This window comes from Sesamum indicum, linkage group LG5 (genome assembly GCF_000512975.1).
Source record: "Sesamum indicum cultivar Zhongzhi No. 13 linkage group LG5, S_indicum_v1.0, whole genome shotgun sequence".
NCBI classification, from domain to species: Eukaryota; Viridiplantae; Streptophyta; class Magnoliopsida; order Lamiales; family Pedaliaceae; genus Sesamum; species Sesamum indicum.
The window spans coordinates 4,276,537-4,303,333 of record NC_026149.1 but is presented as its reverse complement, the minus strand read 5'-3'; the positions used below and the strand labels follow the sequence as shown (position 1 = coordinate 4,303,333).

The window sequence follows — 26,797 nt, the reverse complement described above, 5'->3', positions numbered from 1 at the left end:
TGAGAAGGGAATTGGAAGAGCGCCCCAAATGTCATAAAAAACAATGTTGTTTATGAAGTGTAACGGAATGAAAAGGGCATTGTTGCATGAACCCCTTCGCGACAGCGGGTTTGTAGGGATATTATAGAATTCGTGCGTGTTGACAATGTTTCCTAACCTTACATAGCCAGAGAATATTTCATCTCTTTTATGGGTAAGTACTCTTCCTAGATTGCCAATCCCATATAGAGCTTAATTTAATTGACCCCTCTAATATTGCAAAACGAGCAAATTACTCTTTGATGATAATTTATCTTTGTATATTTTTAAAATAAACCAATTTACCTCTTTGTCGTATGGTGTAAATTGTTATTTTTTTTTTCACAAGAAAATAATTTGTTCATTTACAATATCACATGAGGTTGCTTACATTTATCCCCATATATGTATATGTTGAGTTCGAGTTCGAATATTTTATTGGCAAGTTGTTTTTGTGTACATATAATAAATAATTTTTTTATATTTTAAAATATATTATTAAAAAATATATATAACACAACAAATACAATATTATAGACACAACAAAAGATTTTTGGTGTACTTGTGTTAAAATGACGCAGAGTCTCTTTTGTAATGCAAGAAAAGGTAATTAATTACAATTAATTTTTTAAGATAATCTAATTAGGGGTATGATTCTCATATTTAAAAATTTATGATGCAGTCTCACTAGCCATCATTTGTGAGTGTAGGTGATTTTTCTTTTTTATACTAATCATCATGGTACACAACTTCTGCGTGCATGTAATAAATAATTTTTCACACTTTAAAATATATTATAAATAAGAATAAAATTATTAATTGAACAGTTGAGTTAATGTAAAACTTAAGGAGCTAAATAAGTTAGTTAACTTATCATACGACAGTCAATTTTTCGAATTACAAAAAACAAAAAAAAAAAAAAAAAGATATGCAGCGATATCAAAACCGTCATTTTTTGTCTATAGCACTTTTTTTCTTTTTAGTAATAGTATAGAAATATAGATACCATAGTGTTATATTTTGTGGTTATTTAATATATATATAGGTACCATATATATAAAAAAAATAAAAATACAGGATTTTTTTTATCTTTTATTTTCGACTCATTACAATTATAGATATAACAAAACAAATACTACCATAAAATTCATCAACTTAAGACAAGATTTTAACTAATTGTCTTTGTTGCACCAAAAACTACACGAGACACTCTGTAGAATATAGTCAATGTTCCACCATAAAATATATCAAAATAAAACAAGAATTTAACCTTTAAATTAGAGAATAATTGTAATGTCTCAAATACAAAGGCACCGTAATATTTAAAGTAAATTATAACAATCTCTCTTGAGATTTGTTATAATTATAAATATCATCTTGTTGTTTGAAAGTTTATTGATATAACATTGATTATAACGATTGTTCAACAAAAAGCCTAGTCCGTTAGTCTGTGCTAGGTTTTCATTCAATTTTTGTTATGAACTAACCAAAATGACCTTATGAGCTAAGATTTATATTTTACTTATTTTTTAAATTTTTTTAATTTTTTTTATGTCTTAAGTGAATTTTTTTTCATTCATCTCATTCATTTTTTATAACTTAAAATTCAAAACATCCATGTAAGGATTACATACATAATTTCGTAAAATATCATGGAATATTGATAATTTTTCAAGCAATAAAAATATTTCTTAATTATTCTAAATATCAAGAGAACTTATTGTAATCTACTCTACATGCTATTTGATTCCGTCCATAAATCTGTTTAATGACGGTTATTTAGTAAAAATCCTCTAGAAAATCTATTTGCCTTGGGCAAACTCACTGAATAAGACGAAAATCCATGCAACTTTACCTAGATCGTGTGCGACTCGATCTACTAACCTACAACGATAGTCGTTGATGTTTCATCTAAGGACTCCAAGATTGTCACGTGAACCCGTATGGTCAATTATAATTAGCTCCTATAAGTACAGGCTGTTTCAATTTATAAGGTATGCATTAATTACAAAGATGTCTATCTCCGGGACCCCAATGATCCCAAAAATCAAATTTAGCTTAAACACCAAAGTATTATATTTATGAGTCACGCCAACAAACCTAACGATTTGCATTATAAACCAACCCAATTAATCATCCTGATCAAAAGGTGTAGGAAATCAAACTAAACTTCACTAAAGTTGTTAGATCATCATCGACCTCGACTCGAATCAATATTAATCCCTTAGTTTATTTTATTCATGTGATTTTTCATATGTAGTTTCTTTTGTCATGTGATCTATACCAAATAAAATTCAATTGTTACTCATTTATTTCAAGAAGATACAAATTCATAAGAAGTCTACCGTGTTATATAATTAAGGTTGCTTTTTGTTTTTTTATCTCATATTATGCATTTCGAGTGTGATGTGCAGTGCACATATATCGAAGAAATGCGCTTTAGTAAGTAACACGACAACAATGGATTTTGATTGTTGCAGTTTGATCTGTAACTAAAATCGCAATTCACAGACCTAAGATGTTGCCTGATTGAGGATTGTTATTTTCGGTTCTCAAGATGTGCCAAAAAGATGCAAGTCGGTAATCAACTTGCCCAAAAGCGAGTTTATTACCACACACTGGTACACTTCAGATAATTGGAGGAAGAGATACCGGAGAGGAGCGTGGCCTGTTTTTTCTGTTCTCTCTGGTCGCTCTAGTCTTTCTCCAGTCATTCCTCCCTCGCATCGCTCTCTGCAAAAACCCCGATCCATCGCTGCATCGATTGAATTCTGGGTTTTCTCCACCTACCTAGATTCTATTTGAATTTTTCAAAATTTCAGAGCTAGTAGAAGGTGAATAAAAATTGAATGTGGAGATCCGCTTCCATGTTTGCCCCGCACATTTCTCGCTTTCTCTCCCTAGTCCTGCTTTCCCTCTTGGTGAGCATTTTCTTTTACATTTTTTTTTCTTTTATGTATCTTTTGATGACCTTTTTTTTTTTAATTGTATCTCAATTTTGTTGGAATATACTAAATTTACACTAATCTGAAATGTTGTATTGTTTTCTATAAGTGTGTACTTGAGTGTTTGAATATAGGTATAAGTTAATTACAACCATTTAGTTACTGAGAAATGGATGGACGAGAGAAAAAAAAAATGAATGTTGAATGCGTTTGAGTGGAAGTGTTGATACTGTGATGATCTTTGTTGTAATATCTTTTTGGTGGCAGTTATTGGGGGATAGGTCAAATGGGGCTCCTTTCCAGAATCTTAGAAGCGGGAATTCATCCGTATTTTCTCTGTTTAACCTCAAAGAGAAAAGTCGGTTCTGGAGTGAGTCTGTCATACGCAGTGGTATGATTTTATTCTTCTGTGTAAAAACCTTCAATATTCGTATCAGCATGTATTATCCTTATCCTTTGGTTCAGTTCATAATAATACACGGCATCTTCTTCTTCTGTTTTTTTTTTGCCACTATTTGATTGACATTGATGGTGAGTACAGACTTTGATGATTTGGAGTCATCTAGCCCGGGCAAATTTGAAGCCATCAACTACACCAAGGCAGGTACTTATTCTATGTAGCAATACATCTCTTTAGGGAACGACCAAGTTCCACAAGATTGTATTACTTGAGCATCATGGCAATATGATTGACCTCTCATAATTGTGTCCTTTGAGATGTTTGAATTCAATGATTGAGCAGTTTCCGTAAATGAATTGTATGCCAAAACCTTTTATTTTAGCCAGAATTTTGTGATTCCTTAAGTTATTCTTTCTCTAAAGTCTGAAGCCTTGATTTGTTCCTTGGAGCTTGGAGCTGCTGCTTCTTCTTTGTATTTAGTTGAATTTCACTGGCATGACAGGAGAGATACATCTATGAACTTATCAAAAATTAGTCCTAAAAAGAGTCCAACTAACGAACCAGGGACATTAACTATGGGATTGTTGATTTGGTGACTAGTTGTTTGAAACATTGTTCAGATTTAGTTTCAACCACTTTTTCCTTCTACAGTGAAGAATGATACTTGTCACATGTGTGCATATGCATGTGCTACCTTTTACATTGAATTGTAATCTAGTTTAAGATGGTTTGCTTATTTGTTTGTCTCCGAAGGAAGTGAAGAGCAATACCTTAGTTCTGGTTCTGTTTGACATTGCTATCCAAATTATAACTACAAATTTTAAATTATTACTAAATTAAAAAACCTAGTGTCCATTAGTTTACATCAGGCAGTGCAGGATTTTGTGTATGGTTTAAGCAAGGTGAGCTTACTGCTCAGCAACTTCCTGAAAATAACTATAAGTATGTGGTGCATTTAGACACAATTGTTGTAAGTATGGCAGAGAGAGGGTTTAGCAAGATCAGGTTGCAGATTTAGGAGCAGTCTCTTATTCCTTTTAGTTTTAGCCTAAAATATGCTTAAGAGAATTTGGTGCCAACAAGAGAAGAGTTGTTTACTGCATAATAAAAATTGTTATACAAATTTGTGGACTGCATGTTCCAGAAAGGTCAACCGGAACTCTTTGTCTACTTCGCCAATCTGTTAATGGATCAAGGAGGTTGAACGGTTACCTCACCATGTTCCATAAGGGATCATTTTCAGGAGTTCTGGACTTCTGGTCATACCATCTTCCGATGCATTATTCTGTCTCTAGACTGATAACTCAATTTACAATTTAATCAGCATTTTTGCAGTTTTGATGTAGGGTATTCTGTTGCTCAAATTTTACTCATTGACAAACAATATTGAATTTTGCATAATTGGTTTCTTACTCATGCATACTTTTCATTGTTATTTCACTTAAATTTTACTTCATCTGAGCTTAAAGTTTATTTTTCTTGGATCAGGTAATATTGCAAATTATTTGAAGCTTTTGGAAGTTGACTCGATGTACCTTCCAGTGCCTGTAAACTTTATTTTTATCGGATTTGAAGAGAATGGGAACAAAGGTACATTGAGATGCTACTCAATACATTCGGAAAGCTTCACTTTCAACCACCCTGCCATTTTCAAAGCAGTGTGTAACTTTCTCCCATTATTTCTTCTTCAGAATTTAAGCTAAACACTGAAGAGTTAGAGCGCTGGTTCACAAAAATTGATCATATTTTTGAACACACGAGGGTTCCAAAAATTGGAGAAATCCTGACACCGTTTTACAAGATCAGTGTGGATCGAGAACAACGTCACCATCTTCCCCTAATAAGTCACATAAATTACAAGTACTGCTCGCATATTAATTGTATTCTCCTTCAATTCTTGATTTTCCTTGTATATTGATTGAAGAAATTGCATGCCTTCTTTTCTGGAACCTATTGTTATTGGTATTATTTATTATTGTTTGTAATGTATCTATCTATCTATTTATTTATTTTTATATGGAGCTGTAGCTTTTCTGTCCATGCCATCCAAATGGGTGAAAAAGTCACATCCATATTTGAGCGTGCTATTGATGTCCTTGGTCGCACGGATGATATATCTGGTACCAGGTACTTTAACGCTCCTTGAACTAGGTCCAGACTTGAAATTTTGAGGTATTTGTTTATAAAATAATTGGTTTGTCCTCATTGTTTGTACTCTTTGTTTGCTTCTCTGCAAAGGGATGATGGAGTAGGTCATTGGCAAGTTGATGTTGATATGATGGATGTTGTCTTCACTAGCCTTGTGGAGTATTTACAATTGGAAGATGCATATAACATCTTTATTTTGAACCCAAAGCGTGATGCCAAAAGAGTTAAGTATGGTTATCGGTAAGTCTTCTTGAAATAGCTTTTGCATGATTATGAGATTTGAGCAGTGGCGATCAAGTTTTAGCTACACTAGATACCATTTGCAATTTTGTTACTTTTGAGCAATGGCAAAGACATTTTAGTATTTTCTCCTTCAGTAAATTATACAAAAGAAAGATAAAAGGTCTAAATTTTTAAACTGAAAAGACTCACTTTATTAAAAACGTGATTTGAATCTGGATGGCATTCTTAACACGATGATATCTGATTAGCGCATAAGATTTGAGTTGGATATTCATTGAGAGATTACCATTTTGTAGGGTAATGTGAATATCCCGGTAACCAAATAGACAAAATATAGAGGTGGCAAATGGGTAACTGGGCCTTGGCCTAAATGAGTTGGGTTAAAAATTGGTTGGGTCCAATATGGGTTCAAATGTATGGGTAAAAAGTAGATAGGGTTGGAATTTAGAAATGGGTTGGTTTGGGTGTGGTTGGGTTCAATGCAATATATTGAATTTTTGAAAATTGCCATCATTTTCGTATACTAGTTTAAGAATATACTAGCGTTTAGCAAGTTATGATATCAAATTAGATTTCAATATAATTAAAATTTTCAAAATATTGCACGGATCAAATAGAAGCAATAAGAGTGTTCAATGTTTGGTGAACTGACTTGACTGAAACTTTAACTGAAACATTTGAGTTTGTATTCAATTAATTTATAGAAATCTTGAATTTTATTTTGGTTTATCATACCATACCAATACTAAAATATTATATATATATATTTTATTTAATTTTTATGTACACATATAATTTTGATTTATAGTGTTTAATTAACTGATTCAATTTTTAGTAAAAAAATTGATTTACTGGAATATCAAACTAAAGTAGCAAAGAATATTTAGTAACTACCAAAACTGAACTGAACTCGTTATCCGGTATGGCATTTTTTCCAGAATTTTTTATACACGGTCGATTTGATTTTACTCAATGAATACCTCTAAACATTAACTTAATAGTTAGAAATTTGATGTCTCTCATGCCATTCTTTTTAAGTCAAATGAAAATATTATAGTAGAATCTTCCTTCAATTGCATAGTATTATTAAAATTCATTATTCATTGGTTAATAGAAACTAGATATGACGAACCCATTTAGAACAATTAGGAACCATATAGGACGTATGATCTAGTTTGACTTAATAAAGCACAATCCATATTGACTTAAGAGTCCTATACACAACCCACATTGGGCTCAAGTTACATTTTGTACCTATCGCAATCCAAAACTAGGTGGGTTGGGTTGGAAGCATGGGCCTCAACCCATTGTTATCTTTATGCATGCAGGTTGCTGCTGTGTCTGAGACCTGATCTGAGAAGACTTGCACCCCCTTGCAATAGGAATTTAGGCTTGATAACAACGTCTTTTGCATGGCCTTTACCCTCAATTCTGTTTTTTATGTTATGTACATCTTATTAGTCGAAGCTCAGACTGATGAAGCTGCTTTCTTCACAGCTCTTCTTATGAATAGCTTGAAAAATCACGCTTCTGGATACATTTTCTAACATATTTATTTGCAATTATGGTAGCCTTTGGACAAAGGATATCATTAGTGACATTATATGGCATGGGGCAAATGAGTGTATGCTTATCTTTGAGGAAACTGGGGAAGAATTTCCTTCTACATTATGCTTCCATCCATTCTGAGCAGGTGTATTATGTTGAAGCTTAATACTGTACGAGTCTCACCCGATCAGTTATGAGTCTAATTAATCACAAATACTGTCCACACAGTGCAGAATTTCCTTCTAAGTTATGCTTCCATCCAAACTGAGCAGGTACACCTGTTGAAGCTTAATATGAAAAGAGTCTCACCCAATCAATGATGAGTCTAATTAATCACTAAAATCTTTGTTGTCTTAACATTAAGTTAGCATTTATGTCTGCTTGACAAGTAAAGCGCTCCTCTCCATCTTGGGGCCAATAAGGAAGAATGACTATAAATTTAGATGATTCAGGGGTGCATGGCTTCCTTGATCATATACTGCAGTTATTCTGAGCTTTTACAGCTTGTTATGCTACTATGGGTGTGTTAATAGTGACATATTTTTTTACCATGTTCTATCACTCTGTGTACCATATGATGCCTTCATTTTGGACATGCTAAGACATGATATTAATCTTTCCAGGCAAATATCTGAAGGTGTATGCTTAATGGGGGATTACACGAGTGGTTAAGTCGGTTATAATATATTTGGCTTTAAAATGAGTCTTCAAGATGATTTTTAGAGTGGTTATGGTGATATGATGCCAACATCTGGATTTAGTTTGTTGTTTCTTGAGATTGTAGGATTTTTAATGAATAAATTGTATTTGTGATAGCTACCAAAGAAAGAGATCTCATTCCCAGCCTTATAGTTGCAAGCATGAATTCACTTATTTTATAGCATCTCTTTGATTTGTTGCCTGCATGTTAGATGGATGTATTACTCTTTAATTCTGCAGGTAATTCTGTTTTGACTAATCTTTGTTCATATACTTAATATCCATTGCTTCCTAAGGAAAAATCTGTGTTGCACATATTGGTGTGTATTTACTTCACCAGGTGTCTTTTGTTTACTTTGATTTCATTTTACAGGAGAGGCTTATCTGAGTCTGAAATAAACTATCTGAAGGAGGTATATTTTATGATTACGTAGTGCACTTGCTCTCCCTTTTCATTATATATATTCATTACACTCTCTCTGTTTTCCATTTCCCTTCTGATAATGTAGCACAATAAATTTTTACTCCAAACTCATAGGATCCACAAATTATCTATATATCAAATTACTGTGAATCATTGTTGTATCTCAAGTGAGGAACCCGTTTTCTACCAGTTTGCTTGGTGTTCTGCCACTTTGAGCTACCTATTTCGACTTTTGAACTATCTGGCTTTCGTTCCTATTTCTTTCCTTTATGCACTATCTCATTCTATCTCTCCTGGTATTAATTTATGCAGAATAAGGCCTTGCAGGCAAGAATTCTTCAGCCTGCAAGTATTCCGGAGAGTGTTCTTGGTGCGTAGAACTTGCCTTTGCATATCGGTCTTTCTCTAGTGAGATGAGATACATAGTTTGCAGTTGCTGATTTATACATTTGATAATCTTGCCAGCTCTTGATAAGATCAAAAGGCCTTTGTACGAAAAGCATCCTATGGCAAAGTTCTCCTGGACTGTAATGGAGGAAACTGACACGGTACATTATACTCCTGCATAGCTTTGTCATGTATCTATCTGTGACTTACATAAGGGAGAAATTCCAGAACTCTAACTAACTAGTTATACCTTAATTAATTAACTATAAACTTGTAGACCTTCTGAAGTGGCAATACAGGCAATATCCCCTTTTTCTTTGCATGAGATTTTTTCTTAATTTGAATGCTGGCTGAAAATCTATTGATAGTGCAATATGAGTGTAGCTTTCATCTGTGTGTTGATATAACACTTTGTGGCAACTCCTGCACCATTGAGGATAGTTCCATTTGATTAAGTTTCTAAGAAACTACTGCATATTATCTTTGATAAATTTGAGAAAGCAAAATGTGAGGAAACAGATAGAGCACGTCGGTCCATGCTTTCTTCCATTTTCTGCAAAAAATCTAGCTTTCCATGTCATGGCTTTAATTTGTCTTTCTTGGATTTATCTGTAACAATTTTCAGATAGAGTGGTATAATAAGTGCCTGGATGCATTGAACAACGTCGAGAGGCTGTATCAAGGGAAAGACACAGCTGATATAATACAAAGCAAAGTTTTGCAGGTATATTCCTTTGTTTGTTCTGTTTTAGGGATGAAATATTCATCACAAAAGGCAAATCCTTGCTTCACATCGAGAATTGGCTGTGCCTGCATGGATGGGATTCTCTAGGTCTTTTAGCCATTATATTAATGAAGTTTCTAATTTGATCTTTTCAATTTTGTGCAGCTTTTGAATGGGAAATATAATGATTTGAAGCTTATCTCAGAAAAAGATTTGAAGTCTGGGGACTTTAGTGGCTTTCATGCTGAATGTCTCACAGATACATGGATTGGAAACCAAAGGTTAAATACATTTGTTTTCCTCCCTCCCCTCTCACTTGTTTATTCTTCTTCTTTTCGGTAGGATTTCAATTCTTAATTGTTTGCAAATGGTATATGTCAGGTGGGCATTCATTGACTTGACTGCGGGCCCTTTTTCATGGGGACCTTCCGTAGGCGGAGAAGGTGTACGCACAGAACAAAGCCTACCGAATGTGGAGAAAACAATTGGTGCAGTTGCAGGTATAAGTTAATCTAGTGATTCTGTCTATTAGGTGTAATTAGTTGAACTAATTGATCGCATGGTGCTGGGATTTCCACCTGCAATATTTCTGCTGCCTTCCGTGATCATATTCATTTCACACGAATAGTTATCTGGATTTTTTATGGGCCCCTGTCAGTATGGAATTTGAGGTTCTTAACATTTTTGTTTCATTTCCTTGTACGATGATGGCTATTTTGAGTTGCCTGCAAATTCTTTGTGTCAATCACATACTGTGGGAGGCGCTTCAGATATTAGCGGTCCCTAGCCATGTTATATATATGTAGTAATTGAAAATGATGAAAAATGTCAGAGTTGATTTTTCTATTAAGTGATTGACTATGGTAAAAGAATGTTGGAGTTGATTTTTCTATTAAATGATTGACTGTGGTTAAAGAATGTTGGAGTTGATTTTTCTATTAAATGATTGACTGTGGTTAAAGAATGTTGGAGTTGATTTTTCTTTTAATTGGTTTTGACCTTTCAATATTCCTTTCCTAATACATCCAGAAATTTCCGAAGATGAAGCAGAAGATCGCTTACAAGAGACAATACAGGAGAAGTTTGCTGTATTTGGTGAAGTATGCATTTATTCGATTTTATTATGGTATTGAATAATATGTGAAGAAAATGCTGTGCATATAGTCGCTGGTGATAACGATGATAGAATGTACAGGAACATTATTGCTTGCGTTCTATGTGAGATAAGGTTCTTTTTCAAATATACTTTTCCTATTAAAATACACTATGTCATTTATGGATGTCATCCTTGTGGCTGAGTTTAGTAGTATATGAAGTACATACACTATTTAATTGAGGAACTCCTTAAAGAAATAATGTCAGAAAAAGGGTATAGCCTTTGCACGCATTTTTAATGGCAGTCTTCGAGATTTCCAGCACAAGTATAAAGAGTCGAGAATTTAGTTCAGCATCTCTCTCTCTCTATATATATATATGTCTGTGGTTATGTGTTTTCTTTTTTCTTTGTTGGTTTTGGAATAATATGACACGTGACCTCTAACATGGCCTTGTACTTAATAATCCTTCTGTCCCGAACCTAGGTTCTTCCTTTCCTGGATGTTCTCAAACGAGACTGTTTCCTAACATAACTGTTATTGCCCAAAACTATCCACTGAACTAAAGTAACAAAATAACATCATCATTATCCTTAACCACTATTTTTGAGGTCTATTAGTTAGAAGTTAGAAAATACACACTCTTCAACCCTAATATACAACCCGTGCCAGGTCAAACTAGCCTCATAATTTTGGGATGCAGGGAGCGTGTTGTATCATTCTACCTACCAGGTAGACATACGAGCTGATTTTTAAACTTAGGATGTTAGTCCGACTGGCCATGGTGAAGTACGATTGTCTTGAGTTTTTATATATCAGAGTGTAGTTGTTGACATGAGATGAACCTTTATGTCATAAGAATACTGCATATTACCTCTGAAATCACTGGCATTAACCATCTTATCTGCGAGGGCAACTGGTGGTGTAAGTAAAGAAGTTACTTTGGATTGGGAAGTTGGTCAACAGCTATTTGATGAATTGATGGTGTAAAGGGTTGACCAGACACAATGTGGCTTCTAGAGAAAACTTGAACTAAATTTATACCTATGAAGATTCTCAGAATTTTCTCGTTATCATTGCTTTATAAAAATTATGGATGGATATATTTGAGATTGAACATTGTCGTACTCGCTAAACATTGTTATCAGGATTGCTGAAGGCTGCATTTTGCTTTATGGTTATTGTTCTTGCTATATTTCAGAAATGTCTGAAAATTGCCACACTTGTAGATATTGTTACCAGGATGAATATATTTTTCTGGTTATTATTCTTTGCCATGTTATAAGAATTTGTGTAAACTTCTATTCAACTTTTGTTGTTGTTTGTAGAGGAGTATATTTTTGATTTCTTGGTATTTCTGTATAAATTTATAATCACTTGCTCATTCTTTGTTTTAGATGTAGTGACAACTGATGAGCTATGAGTTTAATGCAAATTTTGACCATAGCATGTTTGTCATTTGTTACAGAAAGAACATCAGGCTATTGATATCCTTCTTGCTGAAATAGACATATATGAGCTATTTAGTTTCAAACATTGCAAGGGAAGGAAGGTCAAGCTTGCACTTTGTGAAGGTAATGCACTTTTGCTTGACCTGTAGCTTTCACATTGGCTGTCTTGGTTTCTTGGTATTAAAACTACTTGGATAAATAAGCTATTTTGCCAGTCAGTTAAATTTGTGCAGTGTTTATTTTACAGTTTGGCATAGTTTTTATCATGGACCAGCCACTAAACTAATAACCAATTCTATTGTAATTAAACAGAGCTTGATGAGCGCATGCAAGATTTGAAAAATGAGCTCCAGGCTTTTGAGGGTGAGGAATATGATGAAAGTCATAAGAGAAAAGCTATGGAGGCATTGAAACGCATGGAGAACTGGAATTTGTTCAGTGATACTCATGAGGTTTGCTATTCTATTTCTTCTATATTTGTCATGTTCCCGAATAATTTATGGTGGTCCCGCTTGAGCTCCTGTTAAATTGCTGCATATCTTCCACCCTGTTCTGTCACTGGGAATCAATTTGTCATGCTGACAGCCTGTGGATCGTGTAGGACTTCCAAAATTACACGGTTGCACGTGATACTTTCCTTTCACATCTGGGGGCAACACTGTGGGGTTCGTTGAGACACATAATTTCTCCCTCTCTTGCAGATGGTGCATTCCACTACTATGAGACAATTTCCTTTCAGTTGTTTTTCATCACTCAAGAGGTAAACATATGTGGATAATTAAGTATTCTGGAATTTAAGAGGGAGGCATTTCAAACTTATTTTTCCTCTGGCTTTATCCATGCAGAAAGTAAGACATATTAAGCAGTTACCTATTGATCTGAAGAGTCTGATGGACGGCCTTTCATCGCTGGTGTTACCTTCACAGAAAGTTCAGTTTAGTCCACACATGTATGTCAATTTTGTTGGTTCTTTATGGATAGTTTTCAGTATTGTATGATTCCTACTGTTTATTGTCATTTCCTCCATAATAAGTACCTGCATGTTATTGAGGGGTACAAATGTTGCAGGCATGGATGAACCAAAGTGCCCCTTCAATAGTGAGCCATTTATGGTTGTAAAATCTGCACAAGAAATGTAATATTCCATAATTGCAAGCAGCAGCAGATGAAACATAATAGACAATACACTTTAAAGAAATGTATAAGTGTATATGACTGACCTGATGAATTTCTAGTACCTAGTTCTGACAGTTTTTTCTTGAAATAGTTCTACATCATATATTAACTGAAATTGAAATATAAATGCATAATTGGGTTTTCCCATCTAAGTGAGTAATTCATTTATGCCTTTCTGAGAACTATTTTAAGAAAGCATAATTTGACTTATATATTTATTTGAAATATTTAACATGAAATCATATTCATTTGATGAAGAATCTTATGGAAGTAGATATGGTTGTTCAGTTTGAGAAATTGGCGAGAAGTACATTCCTGAATTTCTTTTGTCGGAGATTACCGAAAGTTTCAACCTTTATCTTGCCCAAGAGAAGAAGAGATTTATGACGTTCATCATGAAAATATAATATGAAATAAAAAGTATTAGAGCCTGCAATGTATTATCATATATTCACTCAGCAAAAACCTTATTCTACACATATCTATGAAGTTCTTGAACATGAGAAATTGTTGATGTTTTGAGCCTGCTGCTAGATTATTTGTTGATACCTTAATGATAAATTTTGAATTTTTATGGTGATTGTGATAGAACCAACTATTGCTTTGCTTAGTTGATTTACTGTTTTTCATAGGTTACCACTGTCCGAGGATCCTGCTTTGGCGATGGCATTTTCAGTGGCTAGAAGAGCAGCTGCTGTACCTTTGTTACTTGTGAATGGAACATATAGAAAAACTGTTCGTTCATATCTTGATTCTTCTATTCTTCAGCATCAGTTGCAGAGGCTAAATGATCATGCTTCCTTGAAAGGTTTAATTGCGTGGCAGTTTACTTGTTTGTTCGAAATTTTATTTGAATGAGCTAGTTGTGCAGAAGCATATATGTATACTAGTTTGCCTGTCTACAGACTACATAATAGCTTTTTGGCTTCCATGAGATCCCTCATTGCTTTCTTCATTACCGGAGAGAAAGAGATAGGAGGTTGGTTTGTATTTTGGTCTCCCAGTTTAGCTAATTGTATGCTTCAGAGCAGTTTGGAACATAATTTATCGCATGAATGGTGACACTGCGATAAAAATGAAAATTTTGCCCCTATAGGCAACTACTTGGTGATGTTAATTGATTTTTTTCCATCTGAAGCGTCATGCTTCTTTTTGTACAGTCTGAGGAGATTTACTTTCTTGTTAAGTGCATGCTTGCATCTGGACACTGAATTGGTTATGGTTGTCAATTCTGGTCATTTAAATGGCATGAGATAGTTCTGGATGATTAGCTTAAAATAGCTTCGACTCTGTTTTAATCAGGTAAATAGTAGATACATTCCCAAGGATCTTGGTTTTGGTATGAGACTTCATTTTTCTCATATGATTATGTGTATTTGGAAGCACATTTATATTTATTAAAGAGATGCTAAAGATTTTGTATAATATTGCTTTACAACTGTCCTATGTTTCTAGCTATTCAAAGGTTATTATTATCATTTAAAGCTTATGTAATCATGCTATTTTCAGTAATGTACTGTATTTTGTTTGGTGATGTAGGGTCGCATGCACATAGCAGGTCTACGCTGGAAGTCCCTATTTTTTGGTTCATTCACGGTGATGCTTTACTAGTCGACAAGCATTATCAGGCAAAAGCGCTCTCTGATATGGTTATTGTTGTCCAGTCAGAGCCATCATCCTGGGAAAGCCATCTGCAATGCAATGGACAGTCACTTCTGTGGGACTTGAGGTTAAGTAAATTTACTTAAAACTCTCATTGGTAGAGTTAAATAGATGAGTAGATTCACCACTCAATGACTCTGTCGAAGTTCAGAAATTTGATCATTGCATCAAATGGAAGCATTTCTTTACACCTCTTTGTGCTGCCCAATGCATAATAAAATGCTTTACTTTTGATGATGAAGCATGAATTTGTAACAGTAAATTGACCTTGATATTGTCAGCCTTCCCAGTATTTTCTTTCTTGAGGCTATGATAAGATAGTAATTGGGTGGATATCTTTGGTTGTTCTATTGCATATTGAGATTCAATACAATTGAAAGACAATTTCTCACAGTATATGATTTTCTTAATTTTTATATCCCTCAAGGCTGTTCACCAAAATTTCCATGGAGGTTGGTTGGAATCTTGTATTAACTTACAATTTGTCTTTGCTAGTAACGAATTTGCAATAAAGCACAAGCAATTCTTTTTTGCTACAGGAGGCCTACAAAAGCTGCTCTAGCTGCAGTCTCGGAACATCTCGCTGGGTTGCTTCCTCTTCATCTTGTTTATAGTCAAGCCCATGAAACTGCAATTGAGGTAATAACGTGCTTGCTGCACTTCATGTTAAATGTTTGATAGTTCTAGATATTGCAAAACGACTGCTTGCGTTGAACAAAGTTTGCAAACAAACTTTGAATTGTATGGAAAATATTCATGAGGTTATAAGATTACATAATGTAAATTATAAACATATCTTATGAAAATAAGTACATAGGTTCTTTTCTCTAGCTTGGTCCTTTTAGCAAGCTACATATCCAAAAACCACCAGGAACAGGAAAACAAAATTGCAAGGAATCCCAAAAATGGAAAAATTGGATCTATGTTCAACGGATCACACCTAGCAAGAAAAAAAGTATTTTGTTTTGGTTCAGCCTGTCGTCACATGTGAAATAACGGACGGTATATCTTTAGCAACCGCTTTTCCCCCGGGATCTGTTGCAGGAAAGGGATAATGTGCAACTTTGAGTTGTCAATTATATCCTTTATGCATTTGATAGTATCTTATTACCAATGAAGAAATAAACTTTTTAGATTCATTGCCAACATCTGCTTTCTTGGCGCAATAGCACCACTGTTATGCTCAATTTCAAACCCTCGATTTTATGTTAAATGTCATGCCAAGTTGTATAGAACATCAATTTCATTTGCCTCTAGTTCTCCGTAAGATTCACAAAAATTCTATGAAAATGCTCCAGTCCTTGGTTGTTGTAATTATATGGTTCATTGTGCTCACTTTGCTCTAAGTCTGTTTGGATGTGTTTAACCCTAGTGTGTATGCATGTACACTAGACAGGATTATTTTTTTCTTGCTTGTTTATACTAACTTTATTTCTACACATCTTGTTCTGCCTCAGGATTGGATATGGTCAGTGGGTTGTAACCCATTGTCTGTCACCTCCCACGGGTGGCATATCTCTCAGTTCCAGTATGATACTATAGCTAGGAGCTATATACTCACAACTCTTGAGGAATCAATACAAGTTGTGAATTCAGCCATTCATCTTCTTGTCATGGAGCGTACTTGTATCCTTTCTTGTAGTCTTGGTAGAAGCCAGGTTCATTAATTGAATTAAAAATCCTGAAAAATAGCCAAATTTCTCTAGATCCTTTTGTATATGAGTGTTCATGAAAATGCTTTTTGCTATAACCTAATGCCACAAAGAGGAGTTATAGAGCTTGACCTGTACATATAAAAAGTGCCACTAGTGCTGATGGTAACGCTGTCGTATATGATTATCGCTAAAGCTTTTTCTTTTGAGTGCAAACTAGGCTTCATGCGTGGTTCATCAGCAACTCTTGAACCATGGTAGTTTGGTCATGACAAACGTGGACCTTTTTAATACTCTTAAAAGCAAATTTGGTTTTTAAGATTGTTTCTGGATTTCTATATTTGGAGTTCCTCTTAAATTATCTGTTTTGGAATAAATATTTTCATTGTTGATACTAAATGAAATTCAGCAGAACAGACTTTCAAGCTCTTCCGTTCCCAGGAGCGTGAGTTGGTGAACAAGTATAATTATGTTGTTAGTCTCTGGAGAAGAGTAAGTGCCTCTAAAACTGCATTAGATTGTACATACTCCAGATCAGCAGTACTGTTTATAGCTAGGCAAATTGCTAGATATTTCAAACTTCCATTTGGGTTTTCTTTCAGATATCAACTGTTACTGGCGAACTACGATATACCGATGCCTTGAGGCTGCTTCACACTCTAGAGGATGCATCAAAAGGGTTAGCATACAAAAATTACGTTTTTCTCTCTCTTCATTACCAATGATATCTGTTAATATTTAAAATTAGCTCCAGTTATGCAAGTATCCTAGTTTTATAAATACTCGATCTATGTCGGGCTTCAAGTTATTATATGAACAAGTTTTACTTCTTCCTTTGACTGTTGGCATATTCAGTGATGGAACTTATCATTTAAGAATATTGATGGATACGGTCTTTTTGCTGCCCAGTCTCCCACCCCTTATCCAGTATTTTGCTTTTCAGTCAGCAAAGAATAGGGTGGAATTGTGCATGAATCAATGCAGTCTACTTTAATTTGCACTACTATTATGCTCACAAGATTTTTTGTCTGCAGATTTGCTGATTACGTGAATGTAACTATAGTGAGCCTGCATCCGATTCACTGCACTAGGCAGAGGAAAGTCGAGGTTGAGTTTGACTCGACTACAATTCCTGCCTTTTTGGTTGTTATACTTATCCTTTGGTTTGTATTAAAGCCAAGACGACCAAAGCCGAAGATCAACTGACAACATCACTGAATATATGCCGCAAAGTCGAGCACATGTTCTTTAGGCATCAAAAGGGGAGAAGAGCACATGCCACCTTATAGTTGTTGAGAACAGAGGATAGGCCTAGTTAGATTTTCAGAACTGTTCTAGCCGTAATGAAGGGCAGCTTCTCTAATTGTAAAATTTTTTCATCATACAATATATAGATTTTGCATTCCTCTGGTGAAAATTTTTAAGAGATTTTGCAGTTTTGTGATTGAGGGCATGCCTCTTTTACTGCGGCAAAGCGTTTCTGTGTATTGGTTGTGATTTCAATCATAATTCTCTAATGCCAAGAATGCAAGACGACTCCTAACAAACCCACCATCTTCCCAAGATCCAAATGCCTCAAACATTCAAGTAATGTTTTTTAATGGTTTTGCCAATACTATCTTCATTAATCTTTATCCACCTAATGGTTTTGCCAATACTATCTTCATTAATCTTTATCTACCTTTTTTTCTTAAAATTTTTCAAAATATATTTTAGATCTTTCTAAATTAAAACGAGGGGTAGTTTAGTTGTCGAGAAATTAAGGTCGGGAATGTTCCCAAACAATGTGTACATATTAATTATTTTAATAACAGTTGATAATTTAATATAATAATAGTTTTTGAATTATATATATATATTTAATATAGGAAGACCAACAGTACTTTTTTTCTTGAATGAACCAACAATAGTTATTGATTGATCATATATATATATATGTTATAGGTAATCGGTGTATATTATTACTAATTATTAAAATTGATGATGTAATATTCACCAAAAAAAATCAAATGAAATCAAACAAAGTCTATAAATTCTATATGTCTGGTGGATAGATTTAGTCATTTGGCTAAAGTTTATTTTTTTAAAAAAATTATATTCTCATATATAAGATGTATTTATAGTTTATAAGACATCAAATGTTATTTATAAATAATTTAAATTATTTGGATAAAATAAGATAATAAAATTTATAAGATGTTGTTATAAATAAATTTGTAGTTAATCTTGAAGGTATTTGTTACAAGATGGTCTAAATTCTTAAATTACATATATTAATTATCATTTGAATTTGATGAAAAGCTTATAATTATCAGTTCAAGTCATAATGAAAAGCTCTCCTCAGACATGACAAGAAAGATCCAGAAGCCTCCAGCATTTCTCTTGTTGAACTTTTCTGAGGATGCAGTCTTTCAGATTTGTGTCAAGATTGACGCACAAATCTTGGAAGCTGCTGCTGTCGCATTCTCTCTTTTCCTTCGCGAATCACAGCCTTTCCCCGCTCCTTAATCTTTCAAATTTCTAACAATTAATTGATTAAAACAATCTGATTTATTGTGATACTTGGTTGTTTCTCTGTTGTTGTCTTTTGTCCCACATTTCATCTGTGATCGAATTTGAAGAATGGAGGGAGGTGGTGCGGCGGCTGCTGTATCGGCGGAGAATGCGCCGAAATCAGCTTCATACACGTACTGGGTCCGGGAGGTGACCCGTGATGCCGCACCTTTACCCGTGCCCAAGAAGATTGACCCGACGGACCTCTGTAATCAACCAAACCAAACCCATCTCGGCTCCGCGTGGAATCGGGTATGATCTTACCCATTTTTGTTGCTGTTCTTCGGAATGCGTTGATTGGTTCGATTTGAAGTCCATATGATTTTTAATTGTGTGAAAAAGTTGTAACGAGAGGCTTCTAATGTGATCCTAATCGTATTTTGAGTGTTTGAATGCCAGTGATGAGGAGGAACAAGCACAAGTCCTTCCTATCTCAATATCTTTTCGAAGGAAAAATAAATGATATTCCAATTTACAGATTTCCCCAGTTTACCAAGTGATTTTTTCATTATTTCCTCTATTCCCTTCATTGTGAAATCTCCATTTGGTTGTTCAATTCTCATAGGAATTTAAAGGAATCACAACCTTGATGAATAGTAAAGGAGTTGAAACTAAATTTGTATTTGGGTTGCTAAAAATTTGTTATTAACATCTGTTGATGGAGGATTCAGCAGAGAGAGGTGAGAATGAAATGATAGATGCATTCATCAAGGAATTGAGATAGATACCTGAAAACTCTAGGATGGTTGAGTGGGCATGAAGAGAAGAATTGAAATAGATGGACCATTAGAATTTTTTAAGTGCTATACCAATAAGGACTTCAACAAATGGCCACAGGAGCTTTTCTTGGCTCTTGCTTCATGAATTTTGAAGAACTTGAAGCACTTTGTGATCGTTCATCTCTCTGTGCATGGACTCACCAAAAAGCAGACGCATAAAAAATACATTCATGCATGCACATGGTGTCTGTACTTAGAATGGAAATGATGTCTTGTTGCCATAAGCATATGTTCAGTTTAGGAGGCAGAAACTATCTGTTAGTCAGCTCTTAGCTGCTATTTTCTTCTATATGAATTTTGCCTTGCTGTTTGTGTAATGTTTGGGTTGTAGTTCTTGTTAGGATGTTATTATTTACATATCTTGTCTTCAAGAAATCACCAAACCGTTGCCAGCTAATGTCTTCTTCAGCTTTTACACCTGGTGTTTGCCTCATGCATGTTTTACGGCTCTTCCTACGAACACTTAATGTGCATTCCACTTATATATGACTGCATTTGTATTAATTTTGTCTGCACACATATAGGTGGTATTATGCAGAAAACAATTGTTCATGTTGACCGATACATTAGTTCTAGTTTATGTCTCAAGGGTCTGGGAATAGCCACAGTGTTTTACATCTGTACCTGCATGTCAAATTCATGAGCATTAATTTGACCGCAGGTTTATATGTTTGTTCTAGTCTCATACTCTCATTTTGTTTATCTTGTACTTTGAGTTCTTATTCAATTTAATTACTATTTGCAGGCTGGAACATGGGAGGAGAAAAATCTGAATAAATGGGCAAGTGATAGGATTAAGGTTTGGACAAAGCAAACTTTTTTTTTGGTTTAATTTCTGTGGATTGGTGATATTCAAATATCTGTATAAATAAAAATTGATTTCCTTTGGTCAATCCTAGAAGTCTTTTTTGAAGTCTTGCATGGACTATAGTAAATGACATTGTGCATCGGTTACGATGGACTATGATTTCTATCAAAGTTGTATAAACTAAAGCATGAGGTAATTGAAGAATTATCTAAATCCAGAGAAGGAAATCACCAAGGTTTCCAATTCTAAAAGTATTCTAGGATATATTCCAAAATCAAGTATAATCTTGTAAAGCTACTATCACATAAGCAGTTTGAATTGTATCGACTGTTATTTCTAGTAACTCTCTATTTTAAATTGTTTGTTGGTATTAATTTCATAATAACATATATAATCATGACTTTTTCGCCGTTTCATTGTAGGAGTTGCTTCCATCTATGAGGTCCCTGGAGTTCTCTAGTGGCAAGGCCGAAATAGCAGAAGTCACAAGATGCTCCGGGGATGTAAGTGATCATTAAATTATGGGATAATTATACTCTCTTTTTCTGAGATTTGTTGCAATTATACATAGACCCCATGTGGTTTGGGAAATTATATCTATCAATTTTTAAGTTTGCTTTTGTCTAACAAATATGTCCCTTCATTAGTTAAAATTTACCGAATTTGTTGATATTAACAAAAAAGTAAAAAAAAAATCTGTATTTACTCTCGATTGATTTATTGTTGATTTGTTGCAGGTCAAATAAATCTTTTTATGATCAAATTACTTTCATACGGTAATGCACGTGAGGAGTTACATCTTCACTATTACAAGGGTATTTTAGTCAGAAAATAATTATTTGACTTGCAATAAGTCAGTAATAAGTCAATCGAGCATAAATATCAATTTTCATTCACTTTCTTTGTTAATATCAATAAATTCAGTGAATTTTGACTAGCGGATGGACTTATTCGTTAAATGGAAGCAAATCTCAAGAGTACTAAATTTAATTTTCCAACCCACAAGGGGTTTAAGTGTAATTACACCAAACTTCAATGGAGGGATGTGTAATTAGCCCTTAAATTATTAGATGCAGAAAGATAATGTTTGTTCTTGTAAGCTCTGGGGATTTGTTTCCAAGTAAACCTATCGAATGTCAGTTATATTATGTTCATATACCAGCCATCTGCAAAGTTTTACTCCATAGAGGTTGACGCTTTAGTGTTTAAAGTGTTCTTGACCATTTTCTTCCTTACCATTCTTAGATTAACTATAACAAGAGAATAGGTGTGGTTGTTTTTGTAGAGTATGCCAAGAAACCATATAATAAGTTTGGAGACAAATAACTTGGTATGTTCTGTGTACATTTTTTAATTATATCAGCACTGCAAGCTGAGAAGTGAATGTAATCGCTATATGTGATTATTTTTTCTTTCCACCCTTATATATTCTATAAATTTAAGATTTTTGGGGGTCGAAAAACCTAATTCAATCATTTTGAGATGCGTCTTGGCTGTAATTGACCAAGATGCTCATTGTTGAGAAATTGGATAATGATAAAACACATACCTAATTATTCGGTTTAAATTTTCTTAACCGAAAATGGAGAAAGAAGAGAGGAGGAGATATGATTTAATTGGTGAAAGCATTGTAGAGTACATTAACATATTTGGTAGAGTAAACTGTTGGGCAATTTAATATTAGGTTTCATTACTATCCAAGGATGATCTCTTGTTGATCAGGCAATAATATTTCAGTTTATCTTGCAGGCATTTTTGGTTACAGTTAGAAACAAGAAACGCGTGGGCTATACCTATGAGTTAACATTAAGAGTGAAAGGTAACACTTCAAAAATTTCCTGGATTTTTGAAATTGTTTGACCTGTTTCTTCCTGGTTCTATAATATTATCTTCTTCATAACACTCTATAATGGCAAAAGTATGTAAACTTAGGGGAATGGTGTATTGGAGGGGAGAAGAAGAATGTGAAAGGCCACATAGATGTACCAGAATTCTCTTTTGGTGAGCTGGATGACTTGCAGGTACCATTATATACTGGAAAGAAGAGGGAACTTAAGGGTTCCTGCCAGAGAGGCATTCCATGCTTTCTACAAAATAGTTTGTGGCATATCATTTTCCTCTTTGATGCCAGGTCTCCAGGAATTCAATTGTTGTAAGACTTGGTTTTATTTTGCAGATTCAAGTAAAACTTATTGAAGACAAGGATATTCCGCAAGAAGAGCGGCAGCAAATTTGCCAGGATTTAAGATTATTTTTGCAGCCTCTTCGAGAGAAATTGCTTCAGTTTGAGGAGGAACTCAAAGCTCGGTAGGTTGATGAATCCCATTACGTACGGTGATAAGACCGCCGGCTCGCACGACAAATTAATTCACTTTGCTAAATGTTGTAGCTTTTACAAGCACTCTAGAAGCAGGAGTGTGTGTTGTTGTTCACGTCATAGGATCTTCTCAGATTCTTGTAATGGACAATGGAGCTTGTGATCACTTTTGTATCCACTAATTGGTTCGTGCAGAAATACCGTCTAATTTAGGGAGAAGTGTATTTCCTGTGGTGTTCATCCCGTTTTTTACATGTTCTTGCATAGCCTAAAATCCTCTTCCCTTTAACATAACGAGAGTTTCAATCCTGCTTTATGGTTTTAGCAAATATTAGAATCTGATTCTCAGAATGTGTGAGCGTGTTATCAAGACTTGTTTCCTCTCAATTATGCAACTTTGTCAAACAGAATCATTTCATTAATCATCTGGGGCAATGAAATGATGTATCCTACAATTAAATTCCCATCATTCTTATATCAGGTGAAGTGCAGTGAGGTTTCCATACCAAAGAAAAAAAGAGCTGCAGTGAAGTTCAGGAGACCACAGAAGCACCTGGACTATCCCTGTATGATATAATTAGGAAAAAAGATGCAGTGGTTCGAACTTGATTTTGCCATGCAAGCTATATCTGTTGTGTACAAGAACAAAGTTGCAGTAAAACACTATAAAAGATATCATGTATGAAAAGGTTTAATCAATGCAACGAGTTGAATTCTAGACCATTAAACTGCTGTGGCACCTCAAAAATAGCAGCACTGAGACACCGATTTTCCCTGATGGAAGACTAAAAAATCCACAATCACTATATTTAATTCCTTGATGTGGCTTTGATATGATACAAGTGGCATAGTGATTTTCATACAAATTAGTGAATACTTTACCACTTGACGGCTGTAAACACGACAGGATCCGCCAGTGTTTCCCTAGGAATGTTTTAAATCTATTGACTGCCAACTGTTGAAAAATAGCTGATGAAGTTGATCATCTAGATTCAAGTCTCTCAGTTATCAACTTTACGAAGCACTGACCAGATTTTCCTAGACCATGGCCTTTCCTTGAGTGAATCTCTTTCCTTCCCCAACGTCTCATTAATTCTTAACCGATTCTTTTCCCTTCCCTTTTTTCTTATAGGAGCTACTCAAAGCTGCTTTATTTTTCGCCCACTCTTTCATTGAAGCAGCACTCCTCATGAAGGGGCAAGTTTCACTTATAATACTGTCTCCCAGAGCTCTATTATTTGGAATCAGGTAAGTCTCATTCTCTGGAGCAGAGACCTCATCATTCTCTTTGACTATTTGCTTCGAATCAGAATTAGGTGGTTCTCCATCTGGACCAGCATGCTTCTGCTCCTTGGCTAAAGTATCCACATTTCTTGGAGTAACATGAATATCTTCACTAGCTCTTTGTTGAGGTTTACCAATGTCATCAATGGGAGAGTTTTGATCCTTGCCGACAGATGTTAGCTGCTTCACATTTCTCCAACTTGAAGAATCAATGCCATTGAATTGCTGCAACTCCTGTTTTCCAGAAGTTACACCAGGCATAATTTGTGCGAGGTTGAATTCCCTGTTGTTTGTATCCCCAACCAGTTGTAACCATGATGACTTGTGCCGCCATGAAGCCCCTCTGCCTGATTTATCTTCAATTTCACATGGGTTAGTAGATTGAACATCAGAAAGTTTTTCCAATTCATTATCTTCACTTGATTGGTCTTCCTGGCCATCCTTCTCATCGAAGTGGGGTGAGGGTGAGGCAGTAAGAAGATCAGATCTAGGTTTGGCTTCAACTTCTGGACTGGGCCCTGGAAAAATATCGGATATATGGAAAGCAGTACTCTCCTTTTCACTGACCAGATCTTTCCATGCTGTCTTACCCGAGCTTGCCACATCACAACCTGATGGTATGGAACCTGACTCTGTGTCTGTTGGTTGAATGTTTAAAGCAAACTGATCATCTGTGCTGTCATGTGGAGCTCTTTTAGTTGCCTTTCTTTTAGAAGGTACAGAATCGGTTGAGCAACTTCCATGGACCGATTGCTTCCTCTTCTTGTCAGAAAGAAGCTTGCCTTTCTCACTTCCATGCTTTTTATGAATAGAACTGCTTAAAGACTCTGATTCTCTTGCCAAAGAATCCTGGAAATTCACAGCAGAAGAAACTCAATCATCACAGCAGATGCAGAATTGCAGAAGGAAAAACAAACATAGGACGGTAGTCATGCTTCGAATTGTACCTGATTTGCAGCAATTGTCTTCTGTCCCCAATCCCCAGATAATGCAAATCTCTTACGTGGCTGGCCCACTATGTTAATTACAAGGTTATCTTCATCACTCACTTGATCTTTATCATTGTCATCAACTTGGAATTCATCAGCATAAGCGACATTACGGTTTACTTCCCCAATAAATTCATCCTCATTGGGAACTGTCTTTGAGCAGTTCTCCTTCTCCAAGAGCTTGTCTAGTATTGATTTCATCATATTAAGCTCATCCTCATTCACCCCATAAGTCTCTGTTTCATTCGCCCTATAAGTCTCTGTCTCATGGGCATCGGTACAATTTCTCTGGGCTGACTCAGGAGTTCCAGAATGCTCCTCACAATCACAGAAGTGGATGGGAAGAGGAGGAACTTCAACACGTTGGAAACTGTACTTGTGCTTGCCTGACCCTCTAAGCGGAATAGGTTTAATCTTCAAAGAGAGTAGCACAAATAGTAAACGTTGTATCAGCATATGAACAGTTAATGAGTAATGGTATGATAATGCTATAACTCAGTACCAGGCCTAGACTACCAAAAAATCATGACCCCATAGGAAAAATAATGCAGGGAAGTCACAAAGAAAAACAAGAAAAGCCATATACTTTATGTTTAACCAAACTACCTTCCGTAATTTGGGAAAGAATATATTGAGTTGCATTTTTGCAATATCTTGGTCTTTCAGGGGTTTCTGCAATGTATGCACACTTTCATCAACTTCAACATTGCTGGACAATTTGGTCTCAAGCTCTGCATCTTCTGCCCATTCACGTCTTAAGCGAAGCAGATAATGTTCTTTGGCCTTTTCGAGTTTAAGTCTTCCCCCTTTCCACATGCAACCATTATACTGCAGCATTTACATGTTCCAATGACGAGGCATGAGCACCATTACCATGACACAAATTCAAGAAAGTGAAGTAATTGATTATGCTATAGCAGACTTAATAACAAGACGTCTGAGGCTAAAGTATCCACTCAATTCAAAAGAAGTCGTTCCTCATATTGTTCAGTCTCTACAACATTTCTCACAGATAGAAATCATTCAAACATTGAGCCACGAAAACACAGAGCAAGAAATTAAGCTAAATAATTATCAACGTATTTTGCTCAACTATAAATTTGTACACGCAACATCGTATACACGCAGGAGACACCCACATTATGACGTATCAATACATCATAGTACACACATATACATGGAGAGAAAGAGACACATATACACACAGCAAACATACCGTACTGAAAAGCTTGGCGAGGCCTTTATCTGAAGCGGGTACGAAAACCAAGTACGCAAAGCTCCGACCTTTGCTACGAATAATTTCTACGGATTCCACGGCGCCCAACAGCGGCGAGGTGAAAGTCTTCCTCAGATCATCTTCCTGCACACTCGATCCCAGTCCCCCTACATATATCCTCAATCTCTCTCCCATTCCGTCAAAAATCAAACGGTCTTCTATTCTCTTTCCTTCTCCTCTTCTTTAATCCTGTAAAACCCTAATTCCCATATTTCAATCC

At 35.1% G+C, this 26,797-nt stretch overlaps 3 protein-coding genes across 4 annotated transcripts; 2 read left to right on the top strand and 1 right to left on the bottom strand.

The window, feature by feature from the left end:
• On the top strand, positions 2,603–18,118 carry LOC105161979. 2 transcript variants are annotated; one of them, XM_011079867.2, is made up of 25 exons: positions 2,603–2,939; positions 3,231–3,354; positions 3,505–3,567; positions 4,852–4,953; positions 5,055–5,223; positions 5,392–5,490; positions 5,602–5,751; positions 8,375–8,414; positions 8,738–8,795; positions 8,891–8,973; positions 9,438–9,536; positions 9,702–9,817; positions 9,918–10,036; positions 10,566–10,636; positions 12,099–12,204; positions 12,394–12,533; positions 12,683–12,841; positions 12,927–13,030; positions 13,890–14,065; positions 14,797–14,986; positions 15,459–15,558; positions 16,377–16,545; positions 16,981–17,063; positions 17,174–17,250; positions 17,606–18,118. In XM_011079867.2, exons 1-25 carry the CDS (start codon positions 2,868–2,870, stop codon positions 17,775–17,777), a joined length of 2,841 nt encoding a protein of 946 aa, XP_011078169.1. In that variant the 5' UTR covers positions 2,603–2,867; the 3' UTR covers positions 17,778–18,118. The 2 variants fall into 2 exon arrangements, with proteins under 2 accessions (XP_011078169.1, XP_020549534.1); XM_020693875.1 differs by having other exon boundaries at positions 2,605–2,939; positions 3,505–3,563; positions 17,606–18,045.
• On the top strand, positions 18,882–23,268 carry LOC105161978. The gene is made up of 6 exons (XM_011079866.2): positions 18,882–19,376; positions 20,649–20,702; positions 21,134–21,214; positions 22,461–22,530; positions 22,644–22,732; positions 22,888–23,268. Exons 1-6 carry the CDS (start codon positions 19,194–19,196, stop codon positions 23,020–23,022), a joined length of 612 nt encoding a protein of 203 aa, XP_011078168.1. The 5' UTR covers positions 18,882–19,193; the 3' UTR covers positions 23,023–23,268.
• LOC105161977 lies at positions 23,685–26,797 on the bottom strand. Its single transcript, XM_011079864.2, has 4 exons — positions 26,518–26,797; positions 25,908–26,129; positions 25,260–25,715; positions 23,685–25,161 (listed from the first exon to the last, which is right to left on the bottom strand). Exons 1-4 carry the CDS (start codon positions 26,710–26,712, stop codon positions 24,118–24,120), a joined length of 1,917 nt encoding a protein of 638 aa, XP_011078166.1. The 5' UTR covers positions 26,713–26,797; the 3' UTR covers positions 23,685–24,117.

Coding starts and splice junctions, on each gene's coding strand:
- LOC105161979 (XM_011079867.2), top strand. CDS start 2,868: ATGTGGAGATCCGCTTCCATGTTTGCCCCGCACATTTCTCGCTTTCTC. Junction 2,940..3,230: donor TAGTCCTGCTTTCCCTCTTG/GTGAGCATTTTC, acceptor TTTTGGTGGCAG/TTATTGGGGGATAGGTCAAA. Junction 8,796..8,890: donor TATTCCGGAGAGTGTTCTTG/GTGCGTAGAACT, acceptor TAATCTTGCCAG/CTCTTGATAAGATCAAAAGG.
- LOC105161978 (XM_011079866.2), top strand. CDS start 19,194: ATGGAGGGAGGTGGTGCGGCGGCTGCTGTATCGGCGGAGAATGCGCCG. Junction 19,377..20,648: donor TCGGCTCCGCGTGGAATCGG/GTATGATCTTAC, acceptor TACTATTTGCAG/GCTGGAACATGGGAGGAGAA. Junction 22,531..22,643: donor GTTAACATTAAGAGTGAAAG/GTAACACTTCAA, acceptor ATGTAAACTTAG/GGGAATGGTGTATTGGAGGG.
- LOC105161977 (XM_011079864.2), bottom strand. CDS start 26,712: ATGGGAGAGAGATTGAGGATATATGTAGGGGGACTGGGATCGAGTGTG. Junction 25,716..25,907: donor TCTTTCCCAAATTACGGAAG/GTAGTTTGGTTA, acceptor CTCTCTTTGAAG/ATTAAACCTATTCCGCTTAG. Junction 25,162..25,259: donor AGACAATTGCTGCAAATCAG/GTACAATTCGAA, acceptor GTGAATTTCCAG/GATTCTTTGGCAAGAGAATC.